Source organism: Lynx canadensis, chromosome A2 (assembly GCF_007474595.2).
Source record: "Lynx canadensis isolate LIC74 chromosome A2, mLynCan4.pri.v2, whole genome shotgun sequence".
Taxonomy (NCBI): domain Eukaryota; kingdom Metazoa; phylum Chordata; class Mammalia; order Carnivora; family Felidae; genus Lynx; species Lynx canadensis.
Window position 1 is genome coordinate 139,608,955 of NC_044304.2, and position 22,637 is coordinate 139,631,591.

The 22,637-nt window shown below is 36.7% G+C and overlaps 1 protein-coding gene across 18 annotated transcripts in view; it reads right to left on the reverse strand.

The window, feature by feature from the left end:
- CADPS2 (calcium dependent secretion activator 2) overlaps nucleotides 1–22,637 on the reverse strand; it is a 540,447-nt gene that overhangs the window by 184,084 nt on the left and 333,726 nt on the right. For all 18 annotated transcript variants that reach the window (XM_030308335.1, XM_030308333.1, XM_030308325.1 and 15 more), the window contains exon 9: nucleotides 5,889–5,955. In XM_030308335.1, coding sequence (XP_030164195.1) covers nucleotides 5,889–5,955 — 67 coding nt within the window. The remainder of the gene's footprint in view (nucleotides 1–5,888; nucleotides 5,956–22,637) is intronic.

Below are 22,637 nucleotides of genomic sequence, written 5' to 3' on the forward strand. Positions count from 1 at the left end.
TCATATTACAGGTGTGCAATTTGAAAGACAAAATAACATATGCTACTTGACATATAAGGACCATTTATTAACTATAAAAAATAATAAATGAAAAAACAAGCTGAAGTTCTGGTGACTAAGTACTCATGAGTCATCTAAAGGTTTATAATCTTACTTTTTCTTATAGGTATCCAAGCCCTTTGGCCCAGTAATTTCATTTCTACAAGAATATGCCCACATACACACAAAACTTAATATGTAAAAACTTTACATATGCTGCTTGTACCACTGCTCATTAAAAAAAGAGGAACTTAAAAGTCCAGAAAAGGGGAACTGTTACATAGATTATGTTATCCGTACTATGGGATCCAATCATCTGGTCAAAAGAATAAAGTGGATTTTTATATACCAATATGGCAACTTGTAATATTTTGTAAAGGGGATCAAAACAATGCACACACAGTATATGGAATAATTCCATTAAGAAGGGTGTGTGTGCACACATACACACACACACACACACACTGGTAGAAGTTTAGGAGGCCACTCTACTGGGGTGCCTGGGTGGCTCAGTCAGTGAAGCATCTGACTTCAGCTTAGGTCATGATTTCAGGGTTCATGGGTTCAAGCCCCGTGTTGGGCTCTGTGTCTACAGCTCAGAGCCTGGAGCCTGCTTCAGATTCTATGTCTCTCTCTCTCTCTCTCTCTCTCTGCCCCTCCCCCACTCACGCTCTGTCTCTGTCTCTCAAAAATAAACATTAAAAAAAATTAAAGAAAAAAAAAGGCCACTCTACTGGCAATGGTTACTTGGCAATGGTCCTCTAAAAAGGAGAATGGAATAATGTGGCAATGGTGGTAGGGGTGTTGTTGATAAAGGCACTTCATTTTCTCCATAAGTACTTTTGTATGATTTGATTTCATCCTACACTGTACGTGCCCTGGGTTTGTAAATTTTAATTTAAAACATAAAGCTAGAGAGCTACTATCCTTGATTTTCTGCATCTGTCAACAGTGTATTTGTCCACTTCATATTACTACAAGCCAACATAGCTGATGACCTCAGACTAAATCTAGACCATAGCGTTTCATCCAGTAGTGGCCTTCTCTGATATGTGACAGCAGCCTGCTGCAGTGGATTTCCATGTGTGCTGAAGATTTCAGATAGCAAGACACTAGGGCAGTCACTTCTTTAAAGTCTAAAGCAGATTTTGATGGCATCTCACTAAACAGAGTGCTTCTCGCATGTTTGTAGCATGTACAGATCACTCAGTGACATGGATGACTGTTTACATCCTGTGCCAACTCAGCTGATGTGCATGTAATTAACATTATGTCTTGATAGTCTGCTGTTGTTTGCAGAACTTCAAGTCATGATTCTGGCACACTGACAACAAGCAGTGAACACTTTGATACAGAGTCAACACAACACTGATGTCAGTTTCCAGTGATGTCACACAATAAGTGCCCTTCATGAACACGACACTATGCTATCACTAGCCGTTTCTAGTAAAAGTGCTCTGTACCTCATGAAATGAATGATCCACAGAGATTATTCCTATATCTATTTGTCTTCACATCAACTGTATTTGTGTGCATCCATTTAATCATAGCACGATGACAGAGAAAATAAAAGTCTACTCTCTAGACTATATGTGGATTTGAATGCTTGACTCTATCACATACTAACTTTCAAATTCCAGGTAAATAACATAACCCCTTTGTGTATCAGTTGTATCTGTACAACAGGGATCATAACACCTATCCCTCAAACATACCTCATTCTGTGTTATAAAGTGCTTTGCATAAATGCCTGTTACTATTGCTTAATAAGTATTAGAATAAATACAGCAATACCTACAGTAGTAGGTGAGAGTGCTTCAGAAATATCTGGATTACAGAATATGTACTACATGGGGACAGTTATTTGAATAGGCATTAGCAGAACACAGAATTATGAAATAATTCCTTTTGATTAAATCTTAGAGAATTTTAAGACTATTAAATGGTTGGACTATAATGAACAAAAATGTATTAGTGTCATAAGTACTTCACAATAATGATATGCTCCAAATCAAATAGTAAAACACTGAAGAAGTATAAGAAAAATGAGTAAGAAACATAAGTTTAATTTTGATAAGATTCAAACATATTCTTCAAAATCAACTGTTCTTTCAGTTTGGCTTGAATCAACATTTACTTTCATTCATTCATTAAAAAAAAAAAAGCAGCCTCTTAAGAAACACGAAAATCTATTTAACACAGTTATTATACTGACTTCAGAATCTAAATGGAGACCAAATCTTACTTACTTAGAATCTTACTTAGAAGCTAGAAAAGCACCCCGTATTAACAAATAATTTATTTTCCCATTTTGGACTCTGCTTTAAATGTTGATGTGAAAGTCTTTTCACCTCAGCAGCCCCTCGAGTGTTCACTTTGAACAATGACTTTGCAGCTGGCCAAACCAGGCTCGCGATCAATTTTTATGAGTACAAATTCTTGAGCTGATGGCTGTATCTCCAGCTGTATCACTCATATAATACACACTCACAAGTGGTGATGAGATTCACATTATCACCAAAGCACCATCCTGCCGATGGCAGCAGCGGACACAGCAGGGGCACAGTGTCCTCCCTAGAAAAATGACTCCTTCACCTTTCAATAATGCAGCCTGCAGGTATGAACCTACAGGCTGCATGCCAACAGAATGAGAGCTCTGTTTAAAAATACTAATAAAAACTACCCAGTTCCTCCCAATGGGCCACTCTCACTGAATCTCCATACACATCCATCTTGATTTGGAAATGTGCGCATTCAATTTGTCTTCCCATTACGTTTGGAATCGAAAGGAAGATTCAATTGTATTTAAAACTCGAAGAAGTTGCCAGTGTACTGGCATGTTTATTTCAATGCATGTGGGCATGGAATTCTCTGTATGAATGCATGTGTATACATATATTTGTGCAAAATTATAAGGCTTAAATAGGACTTCAGATTTTAAGAAGGTACCTCAGGTAGAATAAATCTGAATTCATTATTGTCTGGTGATGTTTTTTTCTAAATTCCAATTATGGAGTATATGGCTTTAAATTAAATTTTAATTATGGGCTTAAATTTTGCCTTTGAAAATGTCAAACTTATTTTTGTTACTGAGCCAACTCTCTAGCTTCCCAAAGACACGGTTAATGTTCCTCAAATGATCTCAAAGTATTCTAATTCTTTCTTTCATTTCTAAACTCTTTTATAGGGTGATCAAAGTATACGTTTGTTCTGTAACTTTTGATTCTTGCGATCATATGCTAGAAAATACAGTATGCAGAAAAGGATTACCTAAAACTTTACCTGGCCAAAAGCATGAGGCAATCATCTGATCTCTCAAGACTGATCTAATAAATAATAAAGCCAATTTTCATATGATCAATATAACAGAAACTCTCTTAGCTTGTCACTTAACCAGATCTCCAAACTAATGAACATTCTTTGATTCATTCTTTAAAACATCCAGCAATTGCATTCTTTGGTATTTACCCAAAGGAATTGAAAGACTTATGTCTACATTGCCCAGGACTGTTTACAGCAACTTTAAACATAGTTGACAAAACTTACAAGCAACCAAGATGGCCTTCAATAGGTGAATGAATGAATAAACTATGATTCATCCAGACAATGTGTGTGTTTTTTTTTAAGTCAGTTCCACACCCAGCATGGAACTCAATGTGGGGCTTGAAATTATAACCCAGAGATCAAGAGTCGGATGCTAACCGACTGAGCCACCCAGGCACCCCCAGCCAATGGGATATGTAAAGCTAAAAAGAAATGAGTTATCAAGCTATGTAAAGACATGGAGGAAATTGAAATTATTAAGTGAAATAAACCAATCTGAAAAGGCTACATGGGGTATGGTTCCAATTATATGACATTCTAGAAAATGCAAAACTATGGAGACCATAAAAAGATCAGTGGTTGCCATGGGGGAGAAGGGATTCATGGGCAGAGAACATAGGATTATTAGGGCAGTGAAAATACTCTGTACGACATTTAATGGTGGATATATGTTATTATACATTTGTCCAAACACGTATAATATACAACACTAAGAGTGAACCATACTGTAAATAATGGACATTGGATGATTATGATATGTCAATGTTGATTCATCTTTGGTAACAAATGTATCACGTGATGTTGATAACGGGAGGCCACCGTATATGTGAAGACAGGGGATATATGGAAAATCTTTGTATCTTCTCTCAGTTTTGTTGTGAGCCTAAAACTGTTCTAAAAAATAACGTTTTTTTTCCAAAAGGTAAAAATAAAAAACATAATAATTAATAAGTAAAAGTTCATGCTAATTAAGAGTCAGCTAGGTTTGTGCCAGTCACATCAGCTATTAAAAATATGGAATTAATTAAGATTCTACCTAAATGCACTGAGTATGACTATGAAAAAGCAGCTACCGTTTCTATGAAAAATCACTTGAGTGATTTAGAAAGATTTGATAAAGACAAGTCGCTAATGTAAACTTGTCACATTAGATGTGAGACATCTGTAAATAGCAATAAAATCAAATGTCCAGAAAGATCTGCATTAAAACTGCTTGGTAAAAGCATTTAAATGCTTGTGCCAATATAAAGAAATTAAACCTGGAAACCAAAGAAGACATCTTATGGGTATGGTTTTTGGAGGGCAGATCACTCAACTCCAAACAGGAGCCCCTTACTCAATCTATTTATATCAGGACTGCCAATGTATGCTGTGCACACATATGTGCATCTTTTGTTAAAGTAGCTGGCCAAATATTGGTTCTAATCACATGAGAAAACGCTACATTTTAACCAAATAGGCTGGCTATCTTCCACATAGATAAAACTAGTTTTGACTGAATTTTTATACTTTTCATGAAGTTACCACGCCATTGTGGCACATCCAAAAGCGGATAGATAACCTTACTTATGGAAGACAGAAAAATGACAGTTTTCCTTCCTTGGCATTTCACCATGTTATTCTGATCTAGTCCATTTAAATTTGCTTAATGTGTGGGTAAAAATCGACAAGAGTTTAGAGACTGTTTTATGTTAATACCACCAAGAACAATTTTTTCTATAGAACCACTGTGAACAAAATAGCTTGTATTCATCACAGAATGGAATGACTACTATTTAGAAAGTTATTCTTTAATGTAAATTTAATTTAATGAGTATATTCTAGGAGTAAAGGTTATCCATGATTAAAAACTAACAAAACAAGGAAGAGTCAGCCAGAACGTATATTCCAATAATCCAATAATATTCAGAATCCTATTACAAACATATCTACCAGTCCTGGAAATTTAAAGCTACAGTTATGTGAATAAGTGATAAAAAAAATGTCAGACTTGTGTAAAAATGGAAGCTTCAAAGTATTATGGTTTATCTATAAAATATCAGACTGATGCAGTGGTTCCCAAAGTGTGGTTTTGCAATCCTGGAGAACTTCAAGATCTTTTCAGGGAATCTGTGAGGTCAAAACTGTAATATTCAGACATCACCTGCATTTTCCACAGTTATTCTCTGTGCGTACAGTGGAATTTTCCAGAGGCTACATTTCATCTGATATTACAACAGATTGAATGTAGAACCTGATAGGAAAATATTGCTGCATTCTATTAAGCTAGACATTAAAGAGATGTGTGAAAACCTGGAATAATGTTACTCATTTCCCTAAATTGTTTGGTTCAAAAGTTATTTTACATAAAAGTGTTACTTGTGTGGGCATGTAAAGAAATTCACTACTTTTATTTTAAAATGAAATACTTAACAGTTTCAGTTTTAATTTCTAACACAGTGAATACCTATAGATATAACCCACCAAACGAAAGTTTGAGCATGCTCTTAGACCGGTTGTGTAACAGGAAAAAAAAATTTACTAACCTGAACAAGAACAAAGTAACGTTTTTTCCATCTTTTCCAGACCTTCTGTCCAAGGGCATACAAATACCTGGTAAGAAAAACAAGCAAAGAATATTTTAGATGAATGATGCTGTGGCTCTGTGCAATCATATTTCTTCCACAGGTATTCGTTCTGGAGACCAGCCTGCTAAAGGCAAAGTCTAGTTCATTTGAAAATGGAGAAAACATGTAGCTTCTGTGTTATGAAACGACTTGAGCTTATTCTAGGTTCTTGAAAGGGAATTGATTTATGTGGCTTATCAATTTGTCAGTTCTTACTACAAATTGAGCCGCGTTGGAGCTAGAAAGAATAATCAAAGAACCAGTGGGAATTTCATGCTTATGACACACTTCTTAGGATAGACAAAGACTACAAACTGGGGATAGAAGACTCAGTGTTTCAGCTCTCAGATGACCGCGGCTGAGAAGTGTGGCCCCAGAAGAAGTGGCTGTACAGTCAAGAACCTGAGTGAAGGGTCACTGTCCAGCTGGGTGACCCCAAGTTGTGCCAGCACCAATCTCGGTTTCTGTTTCTTCAACTATAAATGGCAAGACTGGCTTTGCTGATTTCTAAGGTCTCTGCGGGCCTCATAATTTGGGGGGTTTAGCTGATTTACAGAAAGTATCTTGCTGCAAATTTTCCTAACTATGAAGTTCAGGTGAAGAGAACATGGTGTAATTAAACAAAAGCCCTGGCTGAAACTATGTTGAACTGTGCATTGCTATTAACAATGTGAATTGAAATGAATAAAGGAGTCAATCGTTTGAGAATATTCTTACTGAATATATATATAGATGTAAGCTTATCAAGTTTATCAGGGAGGAAAAAGAAGAAATTAAAAATTGCTCTAGTATAAACATGTCATGGAGAGCTATTTAAAAATTATACCATGGGAAAAAAAATTACACCTTGGAACGATATACACACTTACTACACAAAAGTGGAAAATATCATTAGAGTTTGAAATATGATAAATACAGGCCTAGTTGTTAAATTAAAATAAGATTTTTCAATAGTTTATCATAATCCTTTTTTTTTTCTGAAGTGAAGGTTCACCACTGTAAAGGCTATTCAAACTAAATTTATATACAATTCTGAGTGATAAAAAAGCACTACAGTTAATCACTTATTTGGGGGCTTAAAGTCTTGGGAGTTTCACAATTTTTAAAACTAAAATCTTAGCTTGAAATTTTGGTTTCTGTCGTATTAAAATAATTCTCTTTTGCACAGCAAAGCGTTTTTGCCCCCCTTTTAAATTTTTTTTCAACATTTTTTAATTTATTTTTGGGACAGAGAGAGACAGAGCATGAACGGGGGAGGGGCAGAGAGAGAGGGAGACACAGAATCGGAAACAGGCTCCAGGCTCCGAGCCATCAGCCCAGAGCCTGACGCGGGGCTCGAACTCACGGACCACGAGATCGTGACCTGGCTGAAGTCGGACGCTTAACCGACTGCGCCACCCAGGCGCCCCTTGCCCCCCTTTTAAAAAGTGATGCAAGAAATGAATAGGCACTCTTTACTTTTTTTTCCCCTTCCCCCATCTGTCCCCACCCCAAGCCCAACAGCCTCTAGCAAACCACCAATGTGTTCTCTGTATCTATGAGCTTGATTTATTGGGTTCTAAATGTTCAGAATCAAAAACAAAAACAACAAAAAAGATGCAGCTACTAAAAGTCAAACTAGAAGCTAGACGTTTGCATTGGAAATCATCATCCATAACTGCCCAAATCAATTACGTATTTTGTGTCAAACCTATCCGCTATCTACGTGAACTTCTACTCGGCTCTGAGAATACCCCTGACACCACGCTGCCTGCACTTCTGGATATTCATTTAGTGACTGCCTGACAGAGACATCCACTGCTACCGTGCTCACCTGTTCACTATCACCACCTGAGGTCCCGTTAAAACCCTTTGCCCCACCTTTGCTCCAGGCTCTAATTTCTCTTCTGTGGTTCTGGTGATAGGTGCTTAGCTGCTCTCTTTCTGTCTTTTGTACGTAATTTCCTTCTCCTTGAAATGCACACACCCCAACTCCTATTACAGGGTTAACAGCAATGACCTCAGGAGCCAGACACTGTGGACACGACAGACGCCCTCTATAAAAGTGCACTGGCAAGATGTGCACCGAATAGCTGCTGAGGAGCTACAGAAGACATTGGGAATCACCTTTGCCGGTGACCACCGCCTGTGTCTCAGCTCCTTCAGCGTCTCACTCAGCATCTCAGTTAGTGAGAAGCAAACCATCAACACCACAAGCGAGTGTAAGTCTTGCTAAGGTGATACACAAGTAATACTACTACCAGCGGCAACATCACTCAAAATCCGGGCTCAACATACTGAGAATGACACTGTAGGATTTCTCTGAAGACAGCAGAGCAGTGGGTGGATACATACATGTGTATACTAGAAGTTGGGAGATGTAAGGAACTGAATAAGAGATGATTTAAGAATGGAACCAAGGTAAGCATTTGGCCTCTGGGGTGTTTTGGAGGTGTTGCCCTGTAAGAAGGAAATCAGTCAACTACCAACAGAAGTCACAAGTGATCACACATATCTAGAAAGTAGCTAAGCATGAGAGTTTTGCTCTCTGCATAAGAAAACAGATTACGTTCAACACAAGATAGACTGCATAAAGGCAACATTATAAACGCTATGTAGCAAAATGACAGTTTCTGTCCTTCAGTTTTCACATTAGCCAGATAAAAATTTTATGAAATAAAATGGACATGAATACATCAGAAAAGATAACTATACTGAATAAGAATGCACTAAACTTAACTTCAACCAACTTGAGGTTTTTTTTTTTTTTACTCTAAGAATGATTTCTGGAGTTAGATGTCTAGTACTAGCTAGCTGCTTTCTCACTAGTATAAAAGTAGATTCTGGACATAAGAGATATTTAACATTAAGGAAAGAATGAAGAACAAGACGTTCATCAATACTGTTTAAAAGAAAAAACTCAAAATCATCTAAGAATCAATGGTAAGGAATAAGTTGCCATGAAAAATAATGCCAAAAAATAATATGCAAAAATTATTACAATGCTAAGTTAGAAAAAAAAGCTGTCACATGAGCTTATAGTATATGCATGGGAAGAAAACCCAGAAAGATGAATCAAAATGTTAAGCCTGCAGTTAATATTGGGCTGGTGAGATTAAAGATGAAGTTCATTTTTTAAAGTAATCTCCACATCCAATGTGGGCCTCAAACTCACAACCTCAAAGTTAAGAGCTGCATGCTCTACCTCATGAGCCAGCCAGGTGCTCCTTCATATTGTTCTCTAGGCCTTCACATTTCCACAATTTCTACACTGAGCATATCTTCCATATTTTTAAAGTAAGATTTATTGGTATAGTTTACATATAGTAAGGTTCATCCACTTTAGGTATATAATTTGGTGAGTGTCGACATAGCAATGTAACCACCGCCACCATGAACTAACAGAACATCTGCATCCCTCCAAACCTTCCTTGAGGCCTTTGTATAATCAGTCTCCTCCTCACATCCCCTAGGTCTGCAACCACACCCGGTTTCTAACCTTACAGTTAGTGTTTTCCGGAATGTCATGTAAGTGGAAAAATACAGTACACACCCTTTTGCGTCTGGTTTCTGTCAGTTGGTAAAAAGCTTTTGAGATTCACCCCTGTTGTCTATATCAGGAGTTCATTCTTTTCACTGCTGAATTTATTACATTGCATGAATTTACTTCAACGTGTTTATCCATTTACCAGTTGGTGGACGTTTGGATTGCTCTCATTTTTCTAGCTATCATAAACAAAATTGCTATAAACACGCATGTCCAGGTCTTTTGTGGGTCCATATTTTCATTCCTCTCAGGTAAATATCTAGGAGTGGGATTACGGGATTATATTTAAAGTGTGTGCTTAACTTTATATGAAACTGCCAAACTGGTTATCCAAAGTAGGTGCACAATTCTGTATTACCACCAGCAATATATGAGAGTACCTCTTATTTTATAATCAGAAAAAATTACTGTTCTGAGGGATTTGGGGGATATATTCATTATGGATCCATAAATTGTAATTCTGGTATGACAAAGTCAAATACAGTGACAAAGATCCTTCTCTTTGGTCTATAGGTATCTTGAGTACATTGGAGAACTCCTTCTCTAAGCTTTATTTATTTTTGAGACAGAGAGAGACAGAGCATGAACAGGGGAGGGTCAGAGAGAGAGAGGGAGACACATAATCTGAAGCAGGCTCCAGGCTCTGAGCTGTCAGCACAAAGCCCGACGCGGGGCTCGAACTCACAGACTGTGAGATCATGACCTGAGCCGAAGTCAGACGCTTAACCAACTGAGCCACCCAGGCGCCCCTGTAAGCTTTAATAGTGAAATGGTTTTTCAGGTGTCAAGGCTATTCTCAAGTCTGTAGTTTGGTGGTCTTCGCTGCGCAAGAGTTGAATTGTGGAGAGAGTAAGGAAAAAATTAGCCCATATCATTCGAATATTCGGTTATAATCAGATAATCCATTTTTAGAAACATCTGTAAAAATTAATATGCATTCTCTCCTCACCTGTTTTGTTTTGTTTTTAATGTCGAGTGTTAGGCTACAAATTATCTCATTTATAGATAAAAAGCCAGGAAGCTTTATTTCAGATAAATATACTAAAGTTACATTTAACATGTTGTGCTCTAGTAGGCAGTTAAGATTCAGTTCATTACATTTACATAGTGATGTTTGAGTATTCTTAATTACTGAAAAATGAGTTACTCTATGTAGAAACTATACCCATAACGAATTTTTAAGGATTTTGTATACAACAGGTTGACTTGATTTAGAAAAGATGCTAGAGCACCTCAGGGTCATTATTAGGAACATCAATTATAACTGCATAATTCTGTAAAGGAGAAGGTATCATCGACAGGTCTAAATCTAGCAATAGTATTAAGCACATCTTTGAAAGCTATTTACCTGTCATCCATTTCTGTTTCATAAAAATAGCTCAGAATGTAAAAAAAAAAAAATCTATTATTAATATCTTTCTGAATTTTGAACGAATTGGTTTTTTACTGCCTTATAAAATCTACTTCTACCCCATAAAAGTGTAGAGAGTCTCTTCCAGGAAGTATATTTGTCATTCTGGAGACAGACTACTTTGGCTAGCGTACTACAGGTCTGTTGGCGGGTGTGCTCAGCACTCGTATTCTCCCTGATTATTTTGTAACCTGCTGAATCATTAGCTTTCTCTCAATTGACTATGTGATTAACTCAAAAAGAAAGTTATTTTTTAAAGGGTATGTAAATCAGACCTGCCAAATACCACTCAAACTGGGAACACACATTTAACTGGGCTTTATTTGACAACTTATAAGGTTATCCAATAAAATATCATATATATATGACAGCAGTAGTCTCTAATGCAGACTGTGAATTTTTTTCACCTTATTTTGAAGAGGTTTTAAAGAGAAAAGCTAGTTTTCTCTTTTGTCCTCCCATGGGGCTTTCAACATTATTCATTTTCATTAGCCTACAAAATTTGGTTTTAAACATTTTTACTCATCCTTGTTAAATTACTTCAGCTAAGTAACAAATGGACAGAAAATGAAGGAATACCTGTATCAGCCATTTTCATGGTCATGCCACATTCTCCAAGCCTGTATTAGAGTATGACCTTCAGAAAAAAAATTACCTAATCAAAATTCAATTTGATCCAAGAATGATCTGAATGGGAAAAAAGATTCTATTGTACATAACACATTTGAAAAGTATAGATTTCTATCCCTAATTTGTACTAAATGTAACGTTTTTCCATTAAAATATTTCCAATGCAGCATAATACTCATGTAACTAGAGTATTTTGGATTACTTAGAGTAACTGCTCAGATACTATTTAATAGTGTTTGCTTTCATCAATACACCCAACTTAACGTATTAGGAAGTTGTTCCCTTTGAACAAAAAATTGCCTGATTAACTTTAAAATCTTCTCTTCTTACATGGGGATTAGGTAACAAAGAAATTAACAGCACTGGCACAAAGCTTGGATTTAACACACAAGAGTTAAAGCCTTGAAGCATTTGGTTTTATAAATCAGTATCAACACAGCAATAATCTTAAAGAATTAATCCCTCTTCTAGGGCTGCTTCTAATGGAGAGTACTATTTGTTCCAAAGAGACATAGCAATCATTGCTAGAAAATAAGGCACAGACCCACCTAAATGTGTATCAATGTTTCATTTGCCTAGGACTATTTTTTTTTTTTTTTGGTGGTACTATTCTTGGTCATGCTCTATCCTCAAATATAAAAGAAATGTGACACTTTCAAGAGTTTTGACTGCATATTTAAAATACGATGTGGATACTGTCAGGGAAAATGTCACATGAAGAAAGAAAAGAAAATTAAAGAACTTTGGCAACAGCAAACCTCAAGTTAGTATCAACGAGAAAAACAGGGCATTATTTCTCATCTTCTCTGTCAATAACTCTGTAGGGACCAAAAAAACCAACAGGGACCAAATCCCTGTCATGACTATGAGAGAATCTCAACACTAAAAACTGTACTATCTTTATGGAATCGCTATCATCCTTAAAAGAGTTATGTGATAACTTGATAAGACAAGGTGCTTTTAAAAGTTTTCATCTGTGGAGAAACAAAAGCAGAGCCTTTATGAAATCCATTAGAATGTTCTATGACAACAGGGATAAACACTTTTCTTCAGACATGTGCTGCCTATTAACAATATATATTATTACCAAGAAAATGACCTCAACCACAGACTGGAAAAAATGGAGTTTCCTAAAAACAAGCATCAAGCAAACAAAAACTGGCAACATGTTCATTTTTGCTGCATTTTCAAGGAGATATTTAGATTTCATTACATGTTTACATTGCAATGCCTGTAAAATAAAATTATTTTAAATGCTTGTTCTTACACAGTGCTCCTGTGAATGGTTTTTAATAGTAGATTCACATATATCATTCTGTGATGTGTCTTCCTTTAAGCCCAAAACCCCCCAAATTAGTTTTAATAATAAATTAAACCATTTTTCTGTAAATGGTATATATTCTCTGCTAATATATAATCACAAAAGTTAATGAAATTTCAGGAACTCATTTTTCAGTTAGTTTTTAAAATTGAGAGTTAACTCAACTTTGTAACACAGTGTGTCTGAGCTCCAATATATCCTATCCTATTCTAGTAAATAAACAGCTAAAATTCTCTATGTCATATTTGAAATGGAAAATGGGAGAACATAACCAATAACAATTATCCAAACACTCTAAAAACACTTTATAAGACCTAACTTAAAGACTGCTCAAAGCATCTTCAACACACAAAAATTCTCCAAACATATTACTAAATATTGTAGTTAAGTTTCAATTAGAGTGGTGGCATACAGTTCTAATAGAAAGGAGAATATGACAATTTATTTGCTCTGAGTCCATGCTGTGGGAGTTCATGGTTTCACTTTGTGATGAAAAATCATCACTAATGAATATTTGAAAAACATAATTGTGTACAGAATATGGGAATTATTCGGTGCTTGAAAAAAAGGACTATTTCTTTTGTCGGATCACTTGAGTCCAGCTTTTTATTCAAAGAAATGGAACAATCAATCTACATGTTGAATGATAAAGCCTTTCCTTCTACAAGGCTTCATTTTTCAAGGAAAAATACAGAAAGGGAAAAAAAATCAATATATAGAGTCGTTTAGTCCTGGAAAGGGCTTTCTTAAAGAGAAACCTCAGTCAAGGTTGAAAGAGCAATTAATGCAGGCTCAAAAATCTGGGCCATTCTGATAGAGTTCGGTTAACATGTGGCAGAAGTAATCATCCACTTGTGAAAATGATTTTCGGTTCATTCTCAAACACCTTTCAGACACTCATGATCCCATTTAACTGACAACAATACAGGCTATCTGTGGGCACCACTGCATCTGATGTGAAAACCAATAGGGACCAAATGCCCTCAGGCACTTTCAGTCTTCCTGCACGTTCCCTGTTCTCTGCTGCCTGGATAAAAGGAATCTTCCTTTCACTGCATTCTTTCTTTTATTTAACCCTGAAAGATAAGCCTTTTTTGGGGGGTGGGGGGTACTTTTGGCTAAGGATGAGAGAAAGAAACTGATTCAAGACAACAGTGTGACCTGGGCATTAAGAAACCGAGAAATAAATACCTTCCAACTGGCTTTTTACCTCCTGAATTCTTAAGGGAAAGAGTACATGAGGTTGGGGAGGCAAGGGAAGGCTCCCCACCAAACAAAACTACTTAACATTTTGAGAGAAATTATGAACAAAGAAAAATATGAAACTCCTACAGCTAAACAAGAAGTTGAAATGTGTGTGCTGTATAAACACTTACAAAAGCAAACTTGAGTAAAATGTAGAGTTCTCCACTCCTTTTCTGGACCACACTTTACAGAATCAGTAACATAAAACCAATCACCCCTCCTTTTCTTCCTAAGTCCCATCTTCTGGTAGTTTACTCTAAGCCTGAGTTAACTCTCAGCTTGGATCAGCATTATCAGAGTGTAACAGTCTAATGTATGAAAGCTGTCTTCTAAACACCGGTTTGCCATTGCCTACTACAGAACACGAACGGAGGCAATCTGCCAACATGGGAAGACTGATACCCCAACCTCGGGTAAGACATTAAGAACTCCAAACGACCATTTGTAAAAGAGGTCCAAAATAAAAAGCAATGCACAGTCACCCAGAAACAAACCAAACTGGGGAAATTATAACAGCAGCTCTTCGAAAAGTATGTTTAAATAACTACGCACAAGGCAAACCACCTAAATGAAACCGCACAGAGAAATCTATTTGAAAGGCAGTTTTTTTCTAGATTTATCTTTGATGACTGATCAGCAGTATTCTTTTATATCTCAACAGGAAAAGTAGTCTTAAAAACTTTTTTAATGGATCGTGGTCTCACATATTTTACAAAGTTACACCAATATGTTAGAGTCTCATTCTAATATACTGTAACACAGAGGGCAGATTTTGTAAGCATGGTTTCTTCATGTTTGTCCTCAGTTCAAACGTCCTTCAAAATAAGTAATACTTTTCTGCCTGTGCAGAAGCCTTACTGCTTTGTTAGAAGTTAAAGAAAATTAGCTTTCCAAGTTAATTATAAAATATCTGAGAAGGGGATAAGTGAAAATATGTCCAAATAATGTACTAAGCAACCTATTCCAACCAGGCTAACTTGCAGAGTCAAGACCATACCTCCATCTTCTGTGGAGGAGGGTACAGGCTGGGAAGATGTGAATCTGGGGGGTGGGGGTGGGTGGAGGGTCATCTACCACACGATCCAAAAGGAAGGACACTCTGCACTTGGCAATAAAGCTCTAGGGCACCTACCAATTAAGATGAAATAATTCACTTAGACAATCCCAGATACTTTTGCGAGATCCATTAAACTCTCCTCTTCCTGAAAGTGCAAACGATTTGGTAATAATGAAACAAAAGTTTTAGCAAGGGGTTTTTACGTAACAAATTGTATCTTATTGACTATTCCAAATATGTTCTCTTTTTCGACACAGTATTCCCAAAACTAAGCAAAAATAATCACTTTTAAACATTATATCCAATATAGGTAATGCTGAGTTAGCAGAAATTTTTAGGTCTCGGTTTTCTGTAAGTGGAGATATCTGTCCTACCTTCTTCATATTTATGATAAATTTGAGATGAAATATGCACAAAAAATGCCCATTTGTAAACTGTATACACTCTAAAAAGAAAATCATGGGGCGCCTAGGTACCTCAGTTGGTTAAGCGTCGGACTCTTGATTTCTGCTCAGGTCATGATCTCACAATTCGGGAGATGGAGACCCCCTCCCCCCCGCCTCTCCCATGTCAGCAAGGAGTCTGCTTGGGATTCTCTCTCTCCCTCTCTGCCCCTCCCCTGCTTCAGTGTGTGTGCGCTCTCAAAATACATAAACTTAAAAAAAAAAAATAAGTCAAGACTATGCTGTATGTCTATTTAAACTTGAACTTAAATTTAAAAAAAGGAAAATGAAAATCATTGAGAAGGTAATGTGAGATTCAGTGTTTTCCACTGTGTGTCTTGGGAATTGGATACAAAGAAGGATTATGTGAAAAAAAGAACAAATGTGGTGGGCAAATACATGTGAGAAATACTCAGTTAAAAAAAGCTGAAAGCATTCTGAATGAGAGGATGAGTAAGAGCTTATCGTAGACCTGGAAGAGACACTAAAAAGCAGGAGGGGAAGGGAGAAGAGCGGGTGTAGCGTCTCCAAAATTATAGAATCTTCTTCAGAAAGTATCTTGTAGGGGTAATGTTTTCCAGCATACACTTTGGGAAATCAGGCAGACTAGAATACTGATAATTAGTCTTTAAGTGATAAAATTATACAATTGAGTTTTTACATTCTGTTCGGAATTAACAAAAATCCTAATCATAATTAAAATATCTTCTTCACTTCTAACGTCGTTTTCGTAGGAATCTGTCAACACTTATGTTTGAGGGATAAAAAGTTTTTTGTAAAATTTGGATCATAATCTGCATGGATTATATTTGATTTCTGAAAGATCACTTGCTCTGTAATGTTTCTTTCTGGTCTTAGTGAATGAGGACATTTTCGGAAGACTCTGAAATTTAGAAAGCTATATCCATCTTTAAAGTAACTTACCCTCATGTGAGTCACTTATTAATGCATTTGAATTCCTCCTGACACCCGGCATGTTTCACAGATTCCCTGCCCTAATAGCCTTGTTCTACCCGCACTGTCTCAGCTGAATTTCAATGTTATGCCTTGTGACCAATCTTCTTTGTAGTCCAGCACAACTGTGTGGAGTTCTGGTTCAAGACTTCAGGGACTATCACTCCAGCTCTGACGTTGTACCTTGGCCTCAGTGTCTTATCCCCTGCCCTGTTTGGATAAGCAACCCAATACTCCAGGCCAAGGACCCAGCTTTGCTCTTGTGCATCCTTCTCTGATACCCTGCTTTGGCATCGGTGATGCCATCGGTGATGGCTCACATCTGCAAATACCACTGCCTGTGCTGAGATCTGCAGATACTTCCCTTGGTTTTGACACCATGTACTCGTCGGCACAGCTACTCTGTTCTCGCTGTTCCTCTAATCAGTTCCACACACATCTAACATTTTTCATTAATTTCCCGCAATTTAAATTAATTTAGTTCTTGAGTCTCACCTTTCCACTTTCTTCCCATCTCTCAGTTCAGCCACCACCCTTCCACACAAGCCCTCCCTGATATCCCTAATAAGGTCATATTCCTTTATTTCATGTGTTAGGCAAGACATGGACACTTCTACCATAGCTCTGCCATGGCCTATGGAGAGGCATATTGGATCAGTCTATTTCCAGCACAAGACCGTAAATCTGTGTAAGTCAAGGGCCACATCGGTCATGACTCACCACTCCATCCCAGCACTGGGCCTTTATATAGCAGATATTCCATAAGCATTTTTGGAATGACTAAATGGCTGTTTCTAGGTCTGTCATAAGGAATAATTATAATAAGAACATAAAGAAAATCAACCTTCAGCAAAAATTTATGTAACATGTATCAAAGTAAAATAAAAAGCATTGGATAGACTTTGGATATTTCATAAAGTTGTTATTTTTAGACTTATTTAATCACAAGTAAGCAAACAGTTTTAGCAGAATGTTATCCTAATGTTTAACTTAACATGGAAAATCAAAACATAAAAGAAGCATAAATCAACTGCTATGAAAGCAGGCACAGAACTTTAGGAGTCCAGTCCACCCACCACCCCATTATCCAAAAAAGGCACTCCTGAACTTTTGAAATAAGGCCTATACTCCACATCGGGCTTGAACTCACAAGCCTGAGATCAAGAGTCGCGTGCTATATTGACTGAGCCAGTCAGGGTCCCCTGAGACTCCTGAACTTTAGGCAAAACAGTTTGAACCATTGCTGGAAACAGCCTCAAGGTCATAGCATCACAGGGGCCTTTTAGTCAAAATGGAATAGAATACATTCTAGGTCTAAAGATCTCAAAGTTCCCCCAGATTCCTAACTCCACTAATACTCTTTTATTATTTTTTTTTAATTTGCTGATATATGGACATTGTTGGAGTCTCTGAGAAGCCCCGATACTTTATACAGTATTTTTCTCTTTTCTTTGCCTAAGTTCTCAACAAATTGGCTTCTGAGAATATAGCTAAGAGGCAAAAACATCACCTCATTCACCATTATTGTCTCCAGTCACAGACAGTGCTGAACAGGAGAGGCCTGTCCATGTCCAGAGGCATGAAGATGCTGCCTCTGACAGACTTAGCAGAGAACAGGTACTCCCCATGGACAACTCACCTTCAAAGGACAGAGTGGAAAGGGCTGATCTATGCATGCCCAGCTCCTGCTTTAAAGCTAACCACTCAGCTAAGTCCAAAAACAGATAGAGAAGCCAGGGGTAGTACTGTCGTGGAGGTCCCGCCACATGGAAGCAAGCAAGTATCAGGGGTGTGCAATAAGTGTTTTGTCGAAACAGAGATGAAAAAGTGAAAATATTCACAGAGAGAGGGAGGGAGGGGGAACAAAAATACAGAAACACATGCAACTTTTAAGTTCCTTTAACTTCTATGTGCCCAGCATGACTTTCCCTTTTTTCATGTATAAAGTAGGAGTAGCAGTGTCTGCCTTGAGTATAAGAGACAGGGTCAGTGCAAAAACAGGGTGAAATGATGTATGTAAAAGGCCCTTTGAAACTATAAAGTGCAAACCTATAAAGCACAAGGTAAATCAAGGCATCATCATCATCATTATAGTAGTTGTAGTAGAATATACTGAAAAATACTTCAATCTAACTTTTTCGAAGGACTCTTCGGCAAGTGCAGGGGAGTGACAATGAATTTTCCAACTTGTCCATTAAAAAAAACTTTCCAAGAGTGGGGCAAAAACCTGTTTTTCTAAAATCAAGAATAACAGTATATCGCACAGGTTACGACAAAACTAGTTTTTCTCATTCATCAGATACAAGTAATATTTCTGTAGCATACATATATGTTTCCCAGTCACTAAATTCCTTAGGTTCTTAGGAAACTGTTACTTATCAACAAACAAAATTCTAGAATACTATGAAAAAATGCACATTTACATCCAGTTTCTCTCTTACCTCCATCTATTTGGAGAATAACAAAATAAAGGCAATAGTATTAAGGGGGCCATGTACAATCAAGCTGGGATTCATTGGGCTAGGCTTGTAAAATGCTTCCTGTTCTCCTTTAATTTTAAAGCTTAAGAATTCCATTTATTTATTTGTCTATAAACTGTATTTATGAGACTTCTGCCTATGAATGCAAGATACAAAGAAAAATGAAATCAATATAGTTAAGAGAAGAAAACCTTTGACATTTACAAAACATAGAATTTCAAGTTTCACGTATTTTTGGTTAAAACTGACCTTAGTGATATCTTTGATCATTCATCTACTACTAAGCATTAAAGTTTTTCTACATTAATTTGATAAAATGTCTTGACAAGTTTGATATGTCCAAAATGAGCTACCACTTCACCTTCTTCTAACCTTTCTTCTTACACTTTTTTTTTTTTTTTTAAAGAAAATGTCTTGAAGGTTACTTAATACTCCTTAAATAGTGCCACCTTTATTACCAAGTTCTCTACTCAAAGGAGAAAATAGGATTCTGTTTTCAGGGAATGCTTGCGCCACCTACTGGATAAATATATGACTACTTCCATCAAACAAAAACTAACTCTTCCAAAGATACTTTCCTTTAATATCCAACTTTGGAAGAAAATCCGGTCCTTCTCTTTCTTGTGTTTGAAGGCATGTGTCAGTAGGGGAAATTGGCACCATTCCCCCCAAGGTTAATGTACATTGTTTCAAATGTACTCAAATACATGTCAGTTCATAACTCAGTAGTCCCTTCTTAATAGAATCATTTGAGAGTTATATATTCACAGGCAAAAGTGTACATGAAATAGAAAAATATAAATGGAGGAAATGAGATAACTATTTAACTATTTATTTAAAAAACACCAGCATTTAATTTTAAAACAAATATAAGCAGTGGCTCTCTTCCATTTAGCCATCCAGCTAGAGATAAAGATTAGAATTTTGTTCCATAAATTTGTAATATCAAGATTACTTCATAGAAAAGAATTACATCAATTCCAAAGATATATTTGAATTTTTCTTAATAGTTAAAACCAAAATAATAAAACAGAATGCAAAAAAAAAAAAAACAGTACATGGAATACACTGACCTCTAAATATTTTTTCTCCTATTCTTTTTATGGTGGCACCACCTAAATAGCAGAAGAACTGCAAAGAAATTTGAGATTTGTTCGTTTTCAGTTAAGAAGACATATTATTTTTTCCTAAGAAAACAAAGTGGGAATCCTGTTCAAAGGTCTGTGTCATAATTACATCCTGGGGTTTGATTCAGTTGCTGGCACGTATGTATCTGCCTTTCAGTGGGGTGCATAAATTACTAGAAAGTTATTATAAATTACAGTGTAACTGTAATGGATAAGAATTCAAATAACTTTCAACTTATCAGAGGGTTTTTTTCTGCCTTCCTTTGCTATACAAGTAGAGGAAAATAAGAAAACAAACTTACTTCAGAAATTAGGAGACATATCTTGGAGTCAATGTTCTTTAGAGATATTTAATATTTACTTTGTATAGTTTAAGACATAAGACATAGGGCATTAGCCTAAGGTAGAAAGTATTACGAAAAGTGAAGATGAACAATCATGAGAATTTGTACAAGTCCGAGATTTTCAGACAGACGAGCATAGGTAAAATAAATGATCCTCAATCCTCAAATAAAAATATATTTATTAACTCTAAAAAGCAACACAGAATTCTAATAAATACTAAAAGAATGTTCAGCAATAAAATTTGAAATTAAATATGGTTTCTTGTGAGACTTATTCTGCTAGCATCCTTTTGATGCTATCTGAAAGTAAAAAAACAAAGTCAGAAAAAAGTAAAATGGCAGACTATATTAGGATACGTTCTGTTATAGAATAATTTTATACTGATATGCTTCAAGTAACTATTCCCAATGCATTTCATTCTTCTCTTTTCTCCTTTCCCTTCCCCCTCCCTCCTCCTTCCTTTTTAATGTTTATTTTTGTGAGGGAGAGAGGCAGAGAATGAGGGAGACAGAGAATCTGAAGCAGGTTCCAGGCTTTCCACGCAGAGCCCCACATGGGGCTCGAAGTCACGAACTGAACTGTGAGATCACCACCTGAGCTGAAGTCAAACACTTAGCTGACTGAGCTACCCAGATGCCCCTCATTGTTTTCATTATAACAGGTTACATTTTATCTTTAGAGATTTATTGAATTCTTGGCATTGTGCTTTTGTACTTTACATATATAATCTCAGTTAACACAACAATCCTATAAGGTAGGTATAGTTACTGCTATAAACTACAACAAATGTAGTTTATAACCAACTTCTGATAATACTACAAAAACTATGTTAAGAACTACCTTCAGTATTACTTACAAATTTTTACTGGATATTTTCAGTTGATTTTTGGCTTTGCTATAAGATTCATTTCATAAGTAAATTATAAAGGAACAACCTCCAGTTGTTATACACATAAAACAATTGTGTTCATGGAAGAGGTTACCTTGTATATATGGAGAATGTGGTCTTTGAGATCAAAACCACTCATTGTATATTGGGTGAGAGGCATTGTGTCCCAGTTCCTGGCTTGGTTGGGAATGAGAAAGTGCTTATTTAGCCAGAAGACCATTCCCTGGGTTGCAGGTGTTAAATAGGAGTCTTCATTTGGAGCAAAGACTAAAAGCAAAACAGTAGGGTATCCTCAAAGGGTACCACCTAAGTCAGGTCAGCCTCTTGAGGAAGGAACGCAGCTAGTGGAGGACAGTAGGTGAACTGTCAGAGGCCCTGAGAATGATGGCAAGCTTTCCAGGAAGCTTCTCATATCCCCTATGACTCCATCATTTGTTCTCCCTCAGCATAAAGACTTTTAGAAGTTCTGCACCACTTTAATTGAACAAAGAGAAACAAAGAAGCAGTGCCTACAATGGAAGAGAAAGGAAAAGAGGTGGAGTTAGGGCATGTCTGAGGTCTAGCACAGTATGAAGGATGTGAGGGAATCCCTCCAGGAAGGGCAAACTCACAGTCCCAATGTTACCATCCAGTCACCCCTATCTCTGGAAGATCTTCCTACTGACTGTAGCAGAAGTTTGGAGGTCTTCTCTTCGGTTCAGCAGTATTCCCTTCCAGTAGTTTCCACAAAATCTCAGGAAAATCTCTGTCAAAATACAGACTGCTGGGCCCTGAGGTAGAGTCACTAGATCAAGCCTGACCATCTGCATTTCTAGCAAGTTCTCAGGAGATGCTGGTGCTCCTGGTCCAGAGACCAGATCTGTTTTGAAACTTCAACAGAAACAAAAACCTCAGCCATACCTATATATTTTAAAATGTATTTTTACCTAAAAGTATATAATCAGTTAAGATTTCTTTACCCTAAGCAATTTTTCTAAGTGAAATAAACCAAATAACTTTTTCTTTTAAATTTGATCATAGTGCCCCCAAGTGGATAAAAAAATACTAACAAGAAAGGAAAATGGACCGATTTTCACTGGGATGGGGGTTTATGTAAAACCTACCTTCGTATTTGCCAGAATGCCCAAACTGGCGCTTTGCCCAGCATACCTTCAGTACAGGTTAGCTGAATAAACACCCGCACGTATTTCAGAAAGACTTAACCACTCTTGCCCTCAGTGTTTTACCTATACAACATTAA